Below are 16,829 nucleotides of genomic sequence, written 5' to 3'. Positions count from 1 at the left end.
AAAAAGGAAAAAAGAGATAAATCAGGAGAGAAAACTCCATGAACAAAGTCATCCAAAGTGTGGGAGCACTTCACACTAAATCTGCAAAAAAGACAAGTGACCTGCAAACTTTGCAAAAATGAACAGTTTAAAAAAAAAACTAAACTAAACTAAAACAATTTTACCTATTTTTTGTGTTTTCATTGTTCTGTGTGCTCATTATGTTCCTTCTGATTTGAGCTGTGTTTTACAGAAATTAGTTAACTAAAATGCACAGTTCTCTAGTGTTTTTCTTTTTCTTCATGAAAATATGCTAAACAAAAATGTTTGTTTAAAAGTAAGATTTAACGAATAATTGTAAAAACAATCGACAGATTCATCGATTATCAGAATTGTCGTTAGTTGCAGCCCTACAACAAATGAATGCAGGTGCAGACAACTTGCTAAATGGATCACTGTTTTATGGGTCCACAGGCTTTTCTGCTCAAACTTAAGTGCTAAAGTTTTATCTGTTTTTCATCAGTTTCATACTACTCATCTGTGTAGCAGTGAGTTTTCTCTGTTCCCCTTTTTAGTGGTGATGCAGTGGTTTGAGGACGTTTACAATGATGAAACCTTTGTCCAGCATTTGGTTAAATAGATGACGTGAAAGTTCCCAAATATTCATCCACAAGTCACTGGCATGTGGTAAATGTTTTCAAAGTAATTCCGATATTAGCCAAGCTGAATCATTGCTACACTTGAATCATGACAGCCACAAATCCATGCAAATTTCTTATTTTGATACAGTTCATGCAAAGTTTCAATTTGAAGTCCTAATCAGTGTTTCCTCTACATTCATTTAGGAGCGGAGGGCCACCATTCCTAAATCCTAGCCGCCGCTTCTTCAATTTTCTTTTCTTTTCTCTTTTTTTTTTTTTTAATTGTCGCAAATACATCACTGCCACATGTCTCTGCCTTCACAGCAGAGTCCTGCACTGGGCTGGGTGCTTGCGACTACTACGGTAAACTACAGACAACTATTTGGCTCAGTCTCTACCCTTTGGGGGGTTCATATGATGTTAATTACTGGTGAGCACTAAGGTAGACTACAGATAACTATCTTGCTCAGTATCTACTCTTTGGGGGTTAATACAATGTTAATTGCTTGCGAGAGCGCGGCCTTGAAAGTGACGCTGTTTATTCTGCTCATAGAAAAGACTGCATGGGAAAAAATGACTCGGTTTCATCTTGGACATATCTGACATTAGAACGCTCTAGTTTACTCTTTTTAAAGTCATCTTTGGTCGCACACCAGTCTGAGCAACGCGGCCACCAACAGCAGCTACCGCAGCCTGCTATGTGGAGCGTTCAGGGAACATTGTAAATTGTAGAGTCCATTGATAACAAAATGTTCAGCCGGTCTTATGTTTTGCCTGTGACAAGGTGGGAAGTGCGAACAAGTGTGGACTTCCATATGGCACAAGCGTTGTTTGGTAAACGGCTACATATGCAGTGACGTATGGCGTGGCTCTAACTTGGCTCCTGACCAATGGAAAAGCAACCTGGTTTTTGGGGGTGCCAGATTTCAACTAACTAAGCACTAGAACTAGTACTGACATGGAGCTAGCACCTGGTTCTTATTGGTGGAAAAAGGAGGAGAGTTATAGGAGGGTCGTCTTGGAGAATAGGGCAGCGACTTAGCTGAGAAAAGGTAGACATATTAGCTTAAGGTAACTCAGAAGAGATTTTATAAGTTAAATAGACTTTCACAATACATTGATGGCCCGCTATTGTAACATAACATATCTGTATCTTAAGTTAATTTGGCCCGGGGCCAACTCAGTGTCGCTAATGTGAGTAAACTAACTGATAGCATTAAGCTAACATCTGCACACCAAGATGGAACTGCTGACTGCATCTTCAGATGAGCTTGTTCAAGTATTTCTCTAAGAAGACACCTGACGAAGATGACGCGAGCCAGGTATCATTAGCTTTTTACTGACTCATAATGATGATGGTCAGGTAAAAAATAGTGTAATAATACATCATCAGACACAAACTAGAAACAATTTTAAATGATTAGGGTGTAGGAAAATGAGAGAAACAATCTCATTATTGTTTTTATTTGTAGGTGAAGACTGACTAGAGAAACAGGCTTCAGGGGATCAGCTTGCATCATAAATGCTGCTGAGCATTAGTGGCCACCTCTTGGAGAATTTCTCTACAACAGAGCCTTGGAGCTCTTTTATTAAAAACAACAACTTACATTTATTTTTTATTTTTTTATTTTTACATTCAGCCTTTAAAAAGCTGTTTTTAATTGGCCATTCAATAAATAGGTTGCAAAAGTAAAATTTGCAGTCAAATGTCATTTGTTTATGCCGCCACGGCTCCCCGGAGAGCCTGGCCCCGCTGCTGAAAAAATCCTAGAGGAAACACTGCTAATACAAGTAGCCAGTGTTGTATTGACATGCTTTTACCTTTTTGCCCTTGATTCTATATGATTGTGTCAGTATATGTTTTCTTTTAAAGTGCTTGCTGGCTTAAGTTTGGTATCATTATTAGAACCTGATAACATCCATCAGGAGGCCAATGTTAGCTTATCTTTGATATCAATACGTGCAAATATAATGATGGATATGAAAAAAGAAGTGGCAGTACAATGAACTGCAGAAAGACATGTTTTATAGACTGAATTTCTGTGTAATATTAGATTTTTTTTCTTGTTAGTATATTACATGTTGTTAGTCATTAAAGTTCTGCAGAATTAACTGTTCAGAATATTTCATGCTTGCTTTGATCCTACATTTGCTTTGTCAGTACTCTGACTGTGACGAGTCACATAACCACTGTTTACGTCTGGTATTGCTTTAGATTTGTCAAACACAGAGTGTTCATGCTTTGGACATTTTCTGTTTCTTTGTAGGATTATTTTTAGAACACAGCTTTATGCTCAAATGGCTGTTTTTCAAATTGTGTTGTGGCTTCAGTATTCTGCCATAAAGCCTGTAAGATGCTGTATTTTCAGTTTGTTCAGTGGACTAAATTGGCACATAGTTGATCAGTATGTTTTTAGACTGGGCACTGAATGCACACTAATCGGTCACAATAAAGCATGGCCCAGTTTTGTGTCCAAGCCGAGGTTGTGTCCGTTGTCCACCTGAATGTGAATCTTCCTTAATTAGGGCAAGAAAACACTCTGATCACAAGGCAAGACACAAAGATGGAAAAGAAAAAAGACAAAAATGAAGGTGAAGCAAACTTCCTGAGCTGCAGACAATATAGGATTGGAGAGAATGGGTTTGTCTCCAACCTTCAGATTAGCAAAGTAGGACTGGCGTCTTTAACAATACTGTTTCTTCCTGTTGTAGTGACAAGAACTGCTCCCAGAGGAGCACCCATGGATAGTTATCACTAACAAAATACCCACTCTCAGGTCTGAACTAGAAATGTCTGATAAGCTACCTTGTTTAGGAAACTGGCCGACCTAGATTGTGGCTCCTGAAATCAATTAGAGGTGTGAGGAGGGCCGAGGCGAACTGAAAGGAAAAGCTGCATAAGCAGGTCAAGATGCAGTTCATTGCCTTGGAATTAATGTTGATGTTTACAAACTGAACTCACATGAACCCAAGTGTGCTTTGAAAAACACTGAAAAAATGAACACCCCACCACGATTATTTTAAGTATCCGTCCACCAGCTTTAGTCTGAAAGGTTTGTATCCTGCTCCAGCTGTTTTCAGCTTGAACACACTGTACCTAAAGTGCATTCCAGTATAGAACCAATGACTCATGACAAAAAACATTGAAACTTCTCAACTACTCCTACAGCATTCATCTATATGTTTCAACCACTTAGTTTCTCAATTACAGATCTACATATACTGTTTGTGTGTCTTTGTGTCACCTTCTCATCTTCTGCTGGCGGAAGCATATTAAGCAATTTGTAGATTCATCAGTGATTAAAAAAAAGCATAATGGGAAATGGTCTTTGGTTGTTTTCCAGAGTTGTATGTACTCAGCCAGTGTCTGAAAGTGTAGAGGGTTGTGCCTCTTAAAGCCATTAAATATAAGGTGAATAATGAATTTATTTAGCACCATTTGTGGGTGGTCATCAGATTTGTTTCCTGCACCTCCATGGCAACAGCACAACTGTGGCAAGAGGAAAGGACAATTGAAACATGTCTTCTATGCAATATAACACACGTACAATAGTATCAATTATATTTGAAAAAAAAAAATCATTTTTGGATTATTTATTTTCCAAATATTGATAAAAGAAAAGGCACAACATTTTTCAAGAGGACTACACGTGTTATCAAGACTGGAAAAAATGGTGACTCCACATACTATAGATATTTCAGTACTTGCATTTTTAATTTGTTTCCAAACTTGTCTTGTATCTGTTTTGTGAAAACACATCCTGCCGTTCAGCTGAAGTCACTTTTTTTTTCTGTGAAGATTTTTGGTCACAGCTAAATCCATCACGGCTCTATTGTTGAGCCAAGGAATGCAGATTTAAAAAATTACTTTTTTTTTTTTTTTTTTACAGACTCTGGTTTTAGTAAAAGGTTTGTTTTTGTGGATTTATTAAATGTAAAAAGGTTTTGCTGAACCATCTTGATTTTATGCTTATATTTGGTTGGTTTTCTTGACAAAGTGGCATGTCCAAATGAGTAGCTGAAAGACAGATTGAAATCTGACGATTCTTTCTGTTTTCAGTTTCTGACTGATAAATTGTATCATATTTTTTTGCTTTGTGTTAAAGGTAACGCTAACCCCAACACTAACACTAACCCGTTCAAACGGGAGGACTATTTTGTGAAACATCTAAAAACTACAGCTGCCAACACCCACAAAAAGAACAAGCTACAAACTCCTCAGAAACAAATGTTGAGCGCATAGTGTAATGAATGTATGATGCTCATAAGCTTCAGGGTCTGTATAGTGGAATATTCCTTTAAAGCATATCACACATATATGTTTCCTTGTTATACTCACATGGATCTGGTGACAAGGTGGCACAAGAATGTTCAAAACTCTTTTTTTGAACCCGCAGAAGCTCAAATAGCCGTAGCTGGCTGTCAAGTTGAAAAATGTTTATTCAGAATAAAGCTGCTTTTTCTGAACATGCACATATTAAGCATTTATGTGTCCCTTCTGTGTCCCTGTGTAGCTGATAAAAGCAGCAGCAGCAGCAGCAGTGTGGTAAAGCAGGGTGAGATGGAGCAGCGTGAGGGAACCCGGGGCCGCTGGACTCCCTGCCACGTCGAGTTGACGCCTTGCGAGCTGCGATTGTACACTCTGGACAGCAGTGCCAACCGCCAGCTGGGCACTGCCTACTCACTGTCACACTGCCAGAGCGTCATCTCACCAGCACCCTGCAGCCAGCCCGGTCAGCTCACCCAGCCCGCCGACCAGCGCACGCTCCAGGCTTTGTTCTTCAACAGCACACGACTCCAGCTGAGGGCAGCCAACCAATGGGAAGCCGTGGAGTGGAGGCGGCTGATGTGGGAGAAGGTGCAGGCAGCCAGACCCACGAGGCAGGAGAACCGCCAGCACAAGACCGGGGTAGAAAACCAACAGGTCGCCAAGTTTCCTGCGCCCATGTCACCCTCCTCGTCGCCCTCTCCGTCTGGGCTCGACACCCGGCCTGACGGCGACTGTGACACCCCCACCTCAGCAGAGGCATCGCTCTCTCTTCAGCCTATTGTCCTGAGCAGACCCACCACCCTGCCTCTGTTCACCCAGCGCTGCCAGGACGTCCTTAAAGCCGGTCTGCTGCACCAGCTGATGGATCAGAACAACTGGCGGGCCTTCACCTTCGTCCTGACCAGATCTGCTCTCCAGGCCTTCCCTACTGAAGGCCGAGGATCTGTGTCCCAGCCTGTCCACCAGTACTCCCTGGCATCCTGTCTGTCTGTGCAGCATGATCAGGAGCCGGAGAACGGAGGGGAATGGATCGATAGAGGGGAATCTTTCCAGGCTGTTTTCCCCAACGAGGTGCTCAGGCTTCGGGCGGACGATCAGCTGAAGGCCCAGGAATGGGTGGAGGCTCTGCGGGAAGCGGTGGGAGCGCAAAAGCCTGCACAGGAAGACGAGAGAGAGCCAGGAGAAGGACCTCCGGGACTCCAAGGGGTGCTGCTGAGATCAAAACCATCCAGGGATAGGAGGCAGAGAGAGGCCCAGAGAGCTAAGCGGCAGTCTGTCACCACCAGCTTCCTCAGTATTCTCACCTGCCTGGCTGTGGAAAAGGGCCTCACCGCTCAGAGCTTCAGGTGTGCAGGTGAGTGGCCTAAACAGAAAAACACATACATTCTATGCACACATATAAACAGTACACACACACACACACACACACAGACTCAAAAACTGGTGATTGCATGCCAATGAGAGTCAGCAGTTATTAGTCATGTTTTTCTTTATTATCCTCTTTCTATGTCTAATTAGACCCACTTCATCCCTTTTTGTGTTTTCACCATAAATTTATCCACCACAATTATTAAGTCCAGCACGGCCTCCACAATCACAAGTAGTCATACCTAATTGGCTCCCAAGACATTATTGTAGGTATACAGAAATATTTTTACACAGGGTTTGTTTGTTTCAAACTATTAATTGTACCTTTACCCTCTCACCCTGCTGGACTTCTGTCAGCCTTGTTCTGGTTCATGGTCGGCTTGTGTAGTGTTTTTATCAACAAAGTGTGACTGCTTAATGCAATTCTCAGGAAATTTGACTGGAGTTTTATCATACACACATTGAAAAACCTTTTCTTCTGGTATGGCTAATAGCAGTTTTATTTGAACGAACTGGGAATATCTTGGGGTATTCCAAGTATCCAGGTGACTGGACTTGTATTTTATTGTTTTTTTCAAAGATTATTTTTTGGGCTTTTTTGCCTTTATTGGACAGGACAGTGAAGTGAGACAGGGAACCGTGGGGAGAAGAGTGGAGGAAGGACATGCAGCTAATGAGCCACTGGCTGGACTAGAACTGCAGCCGTTGCATCGGGGACTATAGCCCCTGGTCATGGGTTGTCGTCTTATCCGGTTGAGCTTCCGGGGCACCCTGTGACTGGGCTGTTTGTCCAACGGAGAACCAATTTGATTGTTGTTTGCACACCAGTTTCAGTGTATCTATGCACTTTGGCCGTGGCACCAGTTGCACACTTCAGTCCAATAAACGGCTTTTCAACAAATTTTGCATTAAATTTGCTTTTCCAAGTAGAACCTTTGCGCTTTCGCTGAAATTCAGGTGATCACCCTATTGCCACTAAAAACTGAATTTCGTGGGATGACTTGGCAACACACTACTACATTTTGCCTGTTTGTTTTCACCAGTTTTGTGCACACCCACTCATGATGCTGATACCGTCATGACACCCATTCAGATTTGAGGCCTGTACTAGGAAGCAGGATTTTCGGTTTAGCGTGGGCAACTTCAGGTCTAACTCTGGTTTTTCCTGGTTATGATGGTGGTTTGTTTATTCCAGGGTTACATGGCCATGTTAACTCATGCTACATACCTTAGTTAGGAAGCCAGTGTTTATCTCATAGATGACATTTTTTTTTTCTGGCAGAAGGAACTCCAGTCTAGTCTTGCTTGCCCCCCCCTGCTGACTACAAGCAATTTCATAACCATTTTATTTTTTTCATAGACCTTTGTATAGTAACATCATCCTAAAACAGAGACCTACCAAAGCACTAAAACTCTGCACTTGTTAACATTTTAAGATTTGCAATGAGCCTAGTTTAAATTATGTTTTAATATGTGATCTTTACCTGCTCCCAAGACCATTTAACACGAACCAGAATTGCAGTAGGAAGAATAGGATTAAAATAGCCTTACACACCATTAGGTATAGGCTACATCGAAGCAACACATTAATTTATTGGTATTGACAATTGTAGTCATAGTCAGACATATTCATACTACCCTGGTGATGTGGCAGTAATACTAAGTCTGACTGCTTACACATTCATACACCCAGTAGTTTTTTTGCCAGCTTTCCTTCCTACTTTGACTGTAGCAGCTATAATGCTGTTAGCCTGTATTATAGTTTTAAATTCCTCATATTGGTTTAAGATCATAGTTTTTTCTTCTTGTGCAAAATGTGCAGTTCTAGACCAGTCTGTGTTTGCATTCGGTCATCTGGTGCCCCTTCCATGTGAATGAGCTCATAGCCAGATTCAGAAACTGTGGGTTGACGTAATGACTTGATAACCAGCTTTGTGCGACCGCTTAGCATGGCTGCAGTTGTTAGGTTTACTGAGTCCAGACCATGAAAAGATATCCGGGGTATGTTAAACATGTTTTGTAGTAAAAGCGTCTGGTTCTCACTGGGAACCAATATTTTAGGATCTAAAACAGCTTATTTTTGGTCAAAATGACCAGAACTTTGTTTGGAAACAAGAACTGCACCGGTTTTCAGTCAAAAAGTCCTGTTAAATGCCCAAATTTGGTCTCACAAGAACTGAAAGACCACCTTTTCATTTCTACAAACATGAGAGTGTTTATTAGGGACGCCACTAATGATTAATTTTCTATTAATTAATCAACTATTTTGTTGGTTAATCTAATCAATTCATTGTCCTCAAAAACAACTAAGACAAAGCCAAATGGCCATTTAAGTTTATTTTATTTTGACAAACTGTATGTCATTGAATTATGCAGCACACAACAAAACTTTACATATTTAAGTGTAAACTCCAGCATGTTCAAAATAAACACTAAAGAAGGCTTATTATTTAAGTCAGTAGTGTAGCTCCACAAGAAAGAAGTTTCATCAAACATCTTAACAAAGTCAAAAAGCACAGACCAGCTAAAGCAACTCCTTTTCTCCTTTTTGACTTTTTGACTTTTTGACTTTTTGACTTTGGTTTTGCTTCAAATTTTATTGACATATTGCCGAATTCACAACATAGCTGCTCTCTTAACTTGTGTGGCGATTTTGACAGATGGCCTGTGGCGATAAAATGAGGATTTTAGCGATGCAGAGCTTCACACAGAAAATATATCAAGGAGAACAGCTTTATTGGAAATTGGGATGAAGTACAGTAAAGTATATGTGAACGCAAAGAGAAGCAAGCAGATTTAAAGTGTCTCCGAAGTAAATGGCGACTGTGCGTTTTCTTTGCAGGTGTTCATACATTGTGCTGTGCTGCCGTGGGCTGCCATCGAAACTCTACAGAGTGTGCAGATCAGCTTTTGGTTCATTGATAATCTGAATTACTTCCATGCTTTTGAAGCCTTGGGTCTTTGAATAATTTAACAATAAAAAACATGCATCAACTCAAAATAATAATATCAAGTATCCCGACTAATCTTCACTACTCATTTGTCGGCACATATATTAATGCATAGGAGTACACCTGAGGATGCTACTAAGAACCACCTGCACATGTCACAGTAAATTATAACAGGAAGTGTAAAAACTATTAACCCTCCTATTACCTTCAAATTTACTGACATCTTTTATCCTTGGGTTGAATTTGACTCCAGCAATTTAAACCTCCAGAAAATATGATAATTAAAATTTTGTGGAGAGCCCTTATATGTCAATGACTTATTTAGAGATGTTTAACATTGAATGGGGTCAAATTGACCTCAAAGATAATAGGAAGGTAAAAACATAAATAATAAGATATTATATTACATAATGCATAAGCTGCCTATTACACTTCCCTCTTAACACATATTGTTTAGCTTAGAGTCAACTTTATTGTAGTTATAGTTCTTAATCATCTTCTAGTTTTTGTCACCAATACATGAATTGACACTAATGGAATAACCATGACACGTGCTCTTGGATTTCCTTGAGAGCCACGAGTTTTACTGCACATCAGCAGAGCCACTGAATAGACTGAACAGTGTCAGGAGTAAAGAAGCGTTCATATTGCAGATCTATAAAGGAGGCTCGCTCTGATGATTCTACCCATTTTTGTCATTTGATGTTTTTCAGTATTTAGTCGGAACCCTTTTTCAACGCCAGCACCATTACAGCTCAGCTCTCCTCTATTATTATTCCTGTTGGTCTCCATAGTGGGCCCTTGGACAGCCCCATAAATGGCAGGCGGTGCTTTTACTCTCCCCGGGTGTGAAACGTGGGCTTCCTCTCCCTCTCTCGCTCTCTCTCAGGAGGGCTTTGAATAATCACCGCTCACCTCCCTTTTTATTTGTAACAACTGGCTTATTAATGCAGGAGCTGTTTTGAAAGGCCAGCTGAAACAGGAACAAGGACAGAGGCCGTCTGGGGGCAACTGATGATAATTGGTAGGCTTAAAGCACCGGAGGAGAGGAAAAATGGATGAATGAACGAATGAATGAGGACGAATGAAAGCGGCCTGGGGATGCTACAGTGGTCAGCCGCGATCAGGGTTGTTTGTTTGAAGGGTTTCTGGGTAGAGCTGCAGGGACGGGACAGCTGGATACGTTCGCTTTCTATACAGAGCACACCTTTGCTCGCTCGGTCCGTTCATTTCCCTCCTTTTCCTCCCTTTTTTTTTTTTTTTTACGTCCTTTTACCATTTCATCCACACTCACAGCCTTTTTCCTCTTTTTGTCTCCCCTTCTCCTGCTGTCACCCCCTAATTTAGAGGACTGTATCCCTTCTTAGTCTCCTGCAGTGCTAGTTAGCAGGCCCTGAAAAGTCCTTTACACCATTTGAACTGAAAGCCCTAAAACTGTGCTCTAAATCCACCAGATTTTTGATAGAAGTGTTGTGTGTTTTCATATATTAGAGTTTTCATTTTCTTGTTATTTTCTTTTCTGAAAATGAGCTTAAAATTGAACTTTCACCAGCTTTAAAATGAGAATCTTAAATCCAGCAGTATAACCTTTTTTTTCTCCACTGCCCTCCCCTGCCTCTCACTTTGCTTGGTAGCGTGCCAGCTCCTTTTCACTACAATGTGGCCAATTTTGTCGTATTACAGCTGAGTTATACGGTGCTACACGAAGAAACATGGCCAATAGCACACTGCCAGAGGAGGAACTTGTTGAAGAGGGCAATGAGAGGACTGAAACAAGAATTAGACTGATACATGGGGTTGGGGATGCATGTGCAATGAAATGTTACACACGTTGAAAGGACAAGTTTGTTATATGTTTAATGTATCAGTAGCAATTGTCGAACACCTCCCGTCACCATCTTCTCAAATGAGAAAAAGTTGCATTTTTTAAAATGTAATTGTTAATTGAAAATATTTAGGCTATAGGCTGTTGGTCAGATGTCACCTTGACCTGTAGGATCTTATGACAGGCATTTTCTATTTGTTTTCTTACTTTGTTTGGAAATTAATCAAGGCTGAAAAGTACTTGAATATATTAATCATGATGTCAATTTTGGCTTCTTAGTTAAATAAACAAAATCGACACTTTCATATTGATGTTCAAATTGCCTGTTCTGCTCATAGATAATTCTGCATACAGAAAATGATGCTCACACTTATAGATAAAATCCTTTGGTTGCAACTTGGGCAAGTCTAACAATAAAATACTTTATTTCACTCTAGTTTTTGGTCACACATCTGTCTGAGTTGTGTAAGTGAAGACTAGAGACGTCTCTGTGCACAGATGTCTAGCCAGTGTTTACTGAAACTAACATTTGAAACATTCAGGGAACATCTGTATATTGTAGGATCTATCAATAGGCAGGTATTGAGAAAGTCGAATGTTTTGGGTGCAGTTTTATTTATTTTTTTGCCTCTCGGAGATGCACAGGTGAAGGAAAACTTTTAAAAAAGATGTGTTAGTCGAAATTGGGATAAACATCCTGATTTCAGTCAGGACCAAAGCAATTTTTTCAGTTGCTGTTTTGGTAGAAATTGTGTTATCCTAATCTACATGACAATCAATGGCAGAAATAATAATTTTGCTGAAGCCCCACTGGCTAGTCAGTGTCAATCACCTGTAATGATGTTACATTGCTTATTTGAAAGTCTAAATGTTTAAAGATGAACTAAACTGTGCACTGCCTTCTCATTCTGTCAGGCTTAGTCAGCTGCAATCTACTTGAACTGAAATGAATAACAGGGAATTCCATTTTATACAAAGTATTTCCCACAATTGAGTCCTTAAACAGTTAATCAATTGATGGTAGCCTTTGATTTGTTGCATAGAATTTGAAAAAAGTACAATAGTGTCAGCTTTACTCTTTTATTAATATTACTTCTTTTGGCAGGTTTGTTGTTCGACGACAGTTTCGAGCGAAACAGGAAACAAGGAAAGAGACATCAGAAAGACATGCAACACAGAACGTCAAACTCTGTCTGCTGTCGTTTGTTTTTAATGAACATTTGCCGAATTTGATCATTTTACACAGTTTGCCGCTGGTTGGCATTTGAGGTACAAACAGAATAGTGACTGATCTATAGATTCAGCCAGCCCCATGAGTCTAATTCTTCAAAAACACTGATCCTTTGTTAACCTAAAAGGAAATCTGATTATTCCTTTAGGAAGCCACTACAAGACATTACCAAGACCTCTTGATGGTTGCGACTGCAGCTCCTAATGTTTAGTATGCTACTTTTGTTTCCACTGTTTTGTCTTTGAACTTGTTTCAAGTCTGCCCTTTGCATATGCATGCCACTTCCATCCATACATATCGAGTGATTGGATATTTAACATCAAAATGTAAAACGTATTCAAGTAATTACGCATGGGAGTTGTTGCATTTTCGATTCCTTTTGAAGGAAATGGTCTTCGTTTGAAGACCATGACTCTCCGTCATCATGTCACCGCACACACACACACACACACACACACACACACACACACACACACACACACACACACACACACACACACACACACACACACTTTGTGCAGAGTGTGTCCTCAGGTTTGGTGACCCCTGTTGTTGCACTCGAGCACATTCTCAGGCCCCCGCAGACCATGTGAATCTGTTGGATGGTCGGGGGGGAGGCTTTGGGTTGAAGTGGGAATCAGTAGATATGAGGGAATTGAGGAAGTGGGAGGTGGGTTCACATCAAAAGATAGACAGTTTCTCTCTCTGTAACTCACACTAACAGACACCGTCTTACTCATGGTACTCTCCATTTGTCCACATATTCATTTGAGTGTTTGGTAGGTGTGAATGAGACACATCAAAGCTTTTTTTCAGTTTTAATTCACACATGTACAGAACACACACACACATACACACCAGTGTCCTGTCCGAGGTGTGGTGGTTTGAACCAGCGGCGGCCAGATGAAAGCATGAACCCCTCTTTTTTTTTTTTTTTTGCCCTGATGTCATCTCTCTCTCTCTTTACGTACCTCTATGTCTCTCTGCCTCTCTCTCTCAGGTCAAAGTGACCCTCTCTCACTACAGAGAGCCGCAGTACAATCGGTGGACCTTTGAGCTATGTTTGAATTCCCATTCATCTTTCCTTCTGTCTCGCTTTCTCTTCATCCCAGAAAGACACATAAAAGATCAGAGACGAGTAGAAAACGCAGTTGTTACTCTGCACTGATAATGGAGGAGGTAGATTGCAGCTGAAACTATTAATAGTTGCTTTAAAAATTAAGAAAGCAGCGTCTGTAAGAGTTACATCAGTTGCGTATTTGACAAAAATGGAGCAAAGTAGAAGTAATAAACTCTGAAAATGGACAAAATAGTGTTAATAATCATAATAAATCCACCAGTCATAGGGTTAGGGTTATTTCAGTCATTATTTGCATGTCAGCTAACTTACCTGACCAACCATTGTGGCCACTTGTTTGTAATATTCATCTGCACGTTTGTTTGGGAAGAAACTGAACAGGTTATTTTCATTTACAGTCTAATAGTTTAATAGCACCTATAAACCCAAAAGAACGTCACTTTATAATAACAGAAAAATGAAAAATCCTCATGTTGGAGAAGCTGACAATTAAAACCTCAATCAGTGTCAAACTAACTGACTGAATCAGTAATTCCAGTACAAATCATTTGTCATTGTACTTCAGTTGGAATATGTGTAATTAATGCTTTCTTAAAAATTATTATTATTTTTAGAGACTTTTTGGTGACTGCAGCGACTGTTCAGATGTGCAGATGTGATACATAGAGGCTGAAAGTTGTAGCTTTTCAACACATGTGCCCCCTGCAGGCAAAGGAAGTTACAGCAGCGTTTTGTTTTTTATATAACGCATGTTACTCAAACTGAAATACAGTTAAGCTATTAAAACCAAATACTGGTTGTTGTGATTTTTTTTTTAACTTGTAGTGCTGCAGAATGATGTCAGGGTGTCATCGGTACCAGCTGATCAAGAATTTAAAATTAAATATCTGCAACTGCCTGAAACTAACATTGACAGGCAGAGAATGCCCGTCAGGCTAAAAGTTTGTAGTTTTTTGGGGGAAACGTTACCTCAAAGTGAATATTCCATGTTTTACAGGTATTATAGTTTTCATATTTTGCCCCGAGAATGTCTACATTTGAAAAATATTGAATTTTATGTCTTCAACTGGTGGGCCGGCATGATAGCAGTAGGCATAATAGTATGACCATTCCACTACAGGAGAGGCTTTATGTGGATTTTAAAAAATGTGTTTACGCTGATCAGCCACAGCATTAAAACTATCTACCTAATATTGAGTAGGTCCTCCTCATGCTGCCAGAACACCTCTAAACCAATCAGGACCTGAACGTGAGACCTCTGGGGGTGTCCTGAGGTGTCTGACACCTGGATGTTTGGATTCTTTGGGTCTTGTGATTTGCAGGAACAAACTCTGCTTCAACACCTTGATCTCTTTGTTGTTTTCCTTGAGCTGTTTCTGAGCAGTTTTTGGGGTTTGGTGAAGCTTGTCATCCTGCTGGGGAAGGCAGCTGCCATCAGTTAGTGCCATTTCTCTTTGTTGTGTTCCTTGAGCTGTTTCTGAGCAGTTTTTGGGATTTGGTGAAGCTTGTCATCCTGCTGGGGAAGGCAGCTGCCATCAGTTAGTGCCATTGTCCTCAAGGGGTGTGCTTGCTCTACAACAATGTTCAGGTAGGTGGTAGGTGTCAAAGTATATCTACATTTCCGAGCAGAACATCGCGTTGTAACAAGACATTACACACTTGAACTACCAGTGGCTTTATTGTTGTACCTGATTGGTGTACAGTAGCATTGACATTCAGCGAAAATGAATAGGAAACAAAGTGCATCTATATTTATTTTCCTTTCAAAACTTCCTTAACAAACAGTGACACAGTAGTGAACTTTGTGCTTTCAACAGTATTCAGCAGAGAATATGAACCAATTAGCAACTTTTAGAATTTGCAGGATTAAAATTAAAAAATATAAACTTCAAACACAAACAGCGGCTATAAACAGAAGGTCTGAAACTGCTGAAGCTGCAGTTGTGCAGAGGCTGCTCTCAGACGCTTCACATTAATGAACGTATGCGTCCTTGTTAAAGATATTGACCACAGTCTTGCTCCAGTCTGCCCACTAGAACTGCTGACAGACTTGTCTCATGAAGGCTAAAAAGCCCTTTTAGAGTCGAGTGACTGTCAACAATGAAAATCTATGAGGACAAACTGTTCTGTTCTTATAAACATGTTTTAATTCTTACTTTTTGTACAGTATTTTTTATCTAACTTGCTGCTTAATTCTGGACGTAGCATTATCTCTATAAAACACACAATGATTTTGTTGCCATTGTTGGAAATGTGTGAATACCATTGAGGTCACAGAAGTCATGGCTATAGGTTGTGTCTATTTGACTGCATTATATCGGGTATCATTTGTACAATATTGTCTCTGTCATTTGCATTCATGAGGTAAGCAGAACTGTTGAAACACCTCTGAATACAGTACAGTCCAGTACACACCATCACTATCCTAAACCATGGAGTTTCAGTAACCTCACAGGGATCATAAAAGTGTGAATTTATGTCAAAACGGTAGAGTGTACTGTGTATAAATACTTCATTAATTTGGACTCAATATACTTTTTGTGAACATATGTATGCTTTATATGTATGAACAGAATATGTATACTTACTCTCTTATACTACATTAAGCTGTTTAAGGTAGTTGATAAACAAAGTATTGCATGCAATCTTATTTATCTGCACAAACAAACAAACCAAATACAATTATACTTGGTATTTATTTTGTTTTCATGCAACGATATCATCTGTTATTATGTTCTTGCTGCTCCTCTGTGAGAATCATAGCAGTCTCTCTGTTTTGAGGTTGTTTTGCTCCTTCTTGAGGTTTTGGTTAGGATCAGGTCAGCGTCAGATTTATATAATTGGTGCTATTTTATCTTTTGTCGTCCTCCGTAGTTCCTCCATACGTTTTCTGTTCAGGCGTTGCTGCTTGTTTTCTTGTGTCGAGCACATTATGCCTCCCCTGTGGTGGAAGTATATGTCTGTATGTGTCTGTATGTGTGGGTGTGTTCTCCTCTTGTGCTCGTGATATAGAATTTGAGGTTAAGGTTAAAGGTTGTTATTCCGTTTGCAAATGTTTTCAGGCTGTGAACGTATGTGCCTTTGTTCCTCTGGTCCCAACAGCAGCAGACCAAATTTGAAGCCACAGTTGGCCTGAAAGCCGGTCTGGTGGTCAGCTGTTTCCTCGAAGTGACACAGTGTTTCTCTGACTGTTGACCATCCCCTCAGCCTGCTGGCTCCCAACCAGTGGACTGCGGTTTTTTTGAATGAGCATCCACCCCAACAACAGCATGAGCTCACTGCTGTAATTAGCCTACCTAGATCTGAGTTACACATATGCATTCGATCATGGCTCCTTCAGTAAGATAAGACTTTGTTGTCTTTTTTTTCCCCTTGCTTCGTAGCCACAAGCCGTCGTTTCAACCAAAGGAAAAACAAATATCCATTGTTTAAAGTTGGGAAAGTGGTGAAAATGGATCCTGATAATTTATAGATTACTGTTTGGGT

General features: G+C 40.2%; 1 protein-coding gene across 1 annotated transcript in view; it reads left to right on the top strand.

Annotated features, from left to right (window-relative positions):
• Nucleotides 1–16,829, top strand: part of plekhm3 (pleckstrin homology domain containing, family M, member 3) — a 67,199-nt gene that overhangs the window by 10,482 nt on the left and 39,888 nt on the right. The window contains exon 2 of the mRNA XM_008288272.1: nucleotides 5,135–6,244. Coding sequence (XP_008286494.1) covers nucleotides 5,135–6,244 — 1,110 coding nt within the window. The remainder of the gene's footprint in view (nucleotides 1–5,134; nucleotides 6,245–16,829) is intronic.

This window comes from Stegastes partitus, unplaced genomic scaffold (genome assembly GCF_000690725.1).
Source record: "Stegastes partitus isolate 25-593 unplaced genomic scaffold, Stegastes_partitus-1.0.2 Scaffold550, whole genome shotgun sequence".
Taxonomy (NCBI): Eukaryota; Metazoa; Chordata; class Actinopteri; family Pomacentridae; genus Stegastes; species Stegastes partitus.
This window is presented reverse-complemented; position numbering and strand designations above follow the sequence as displayed.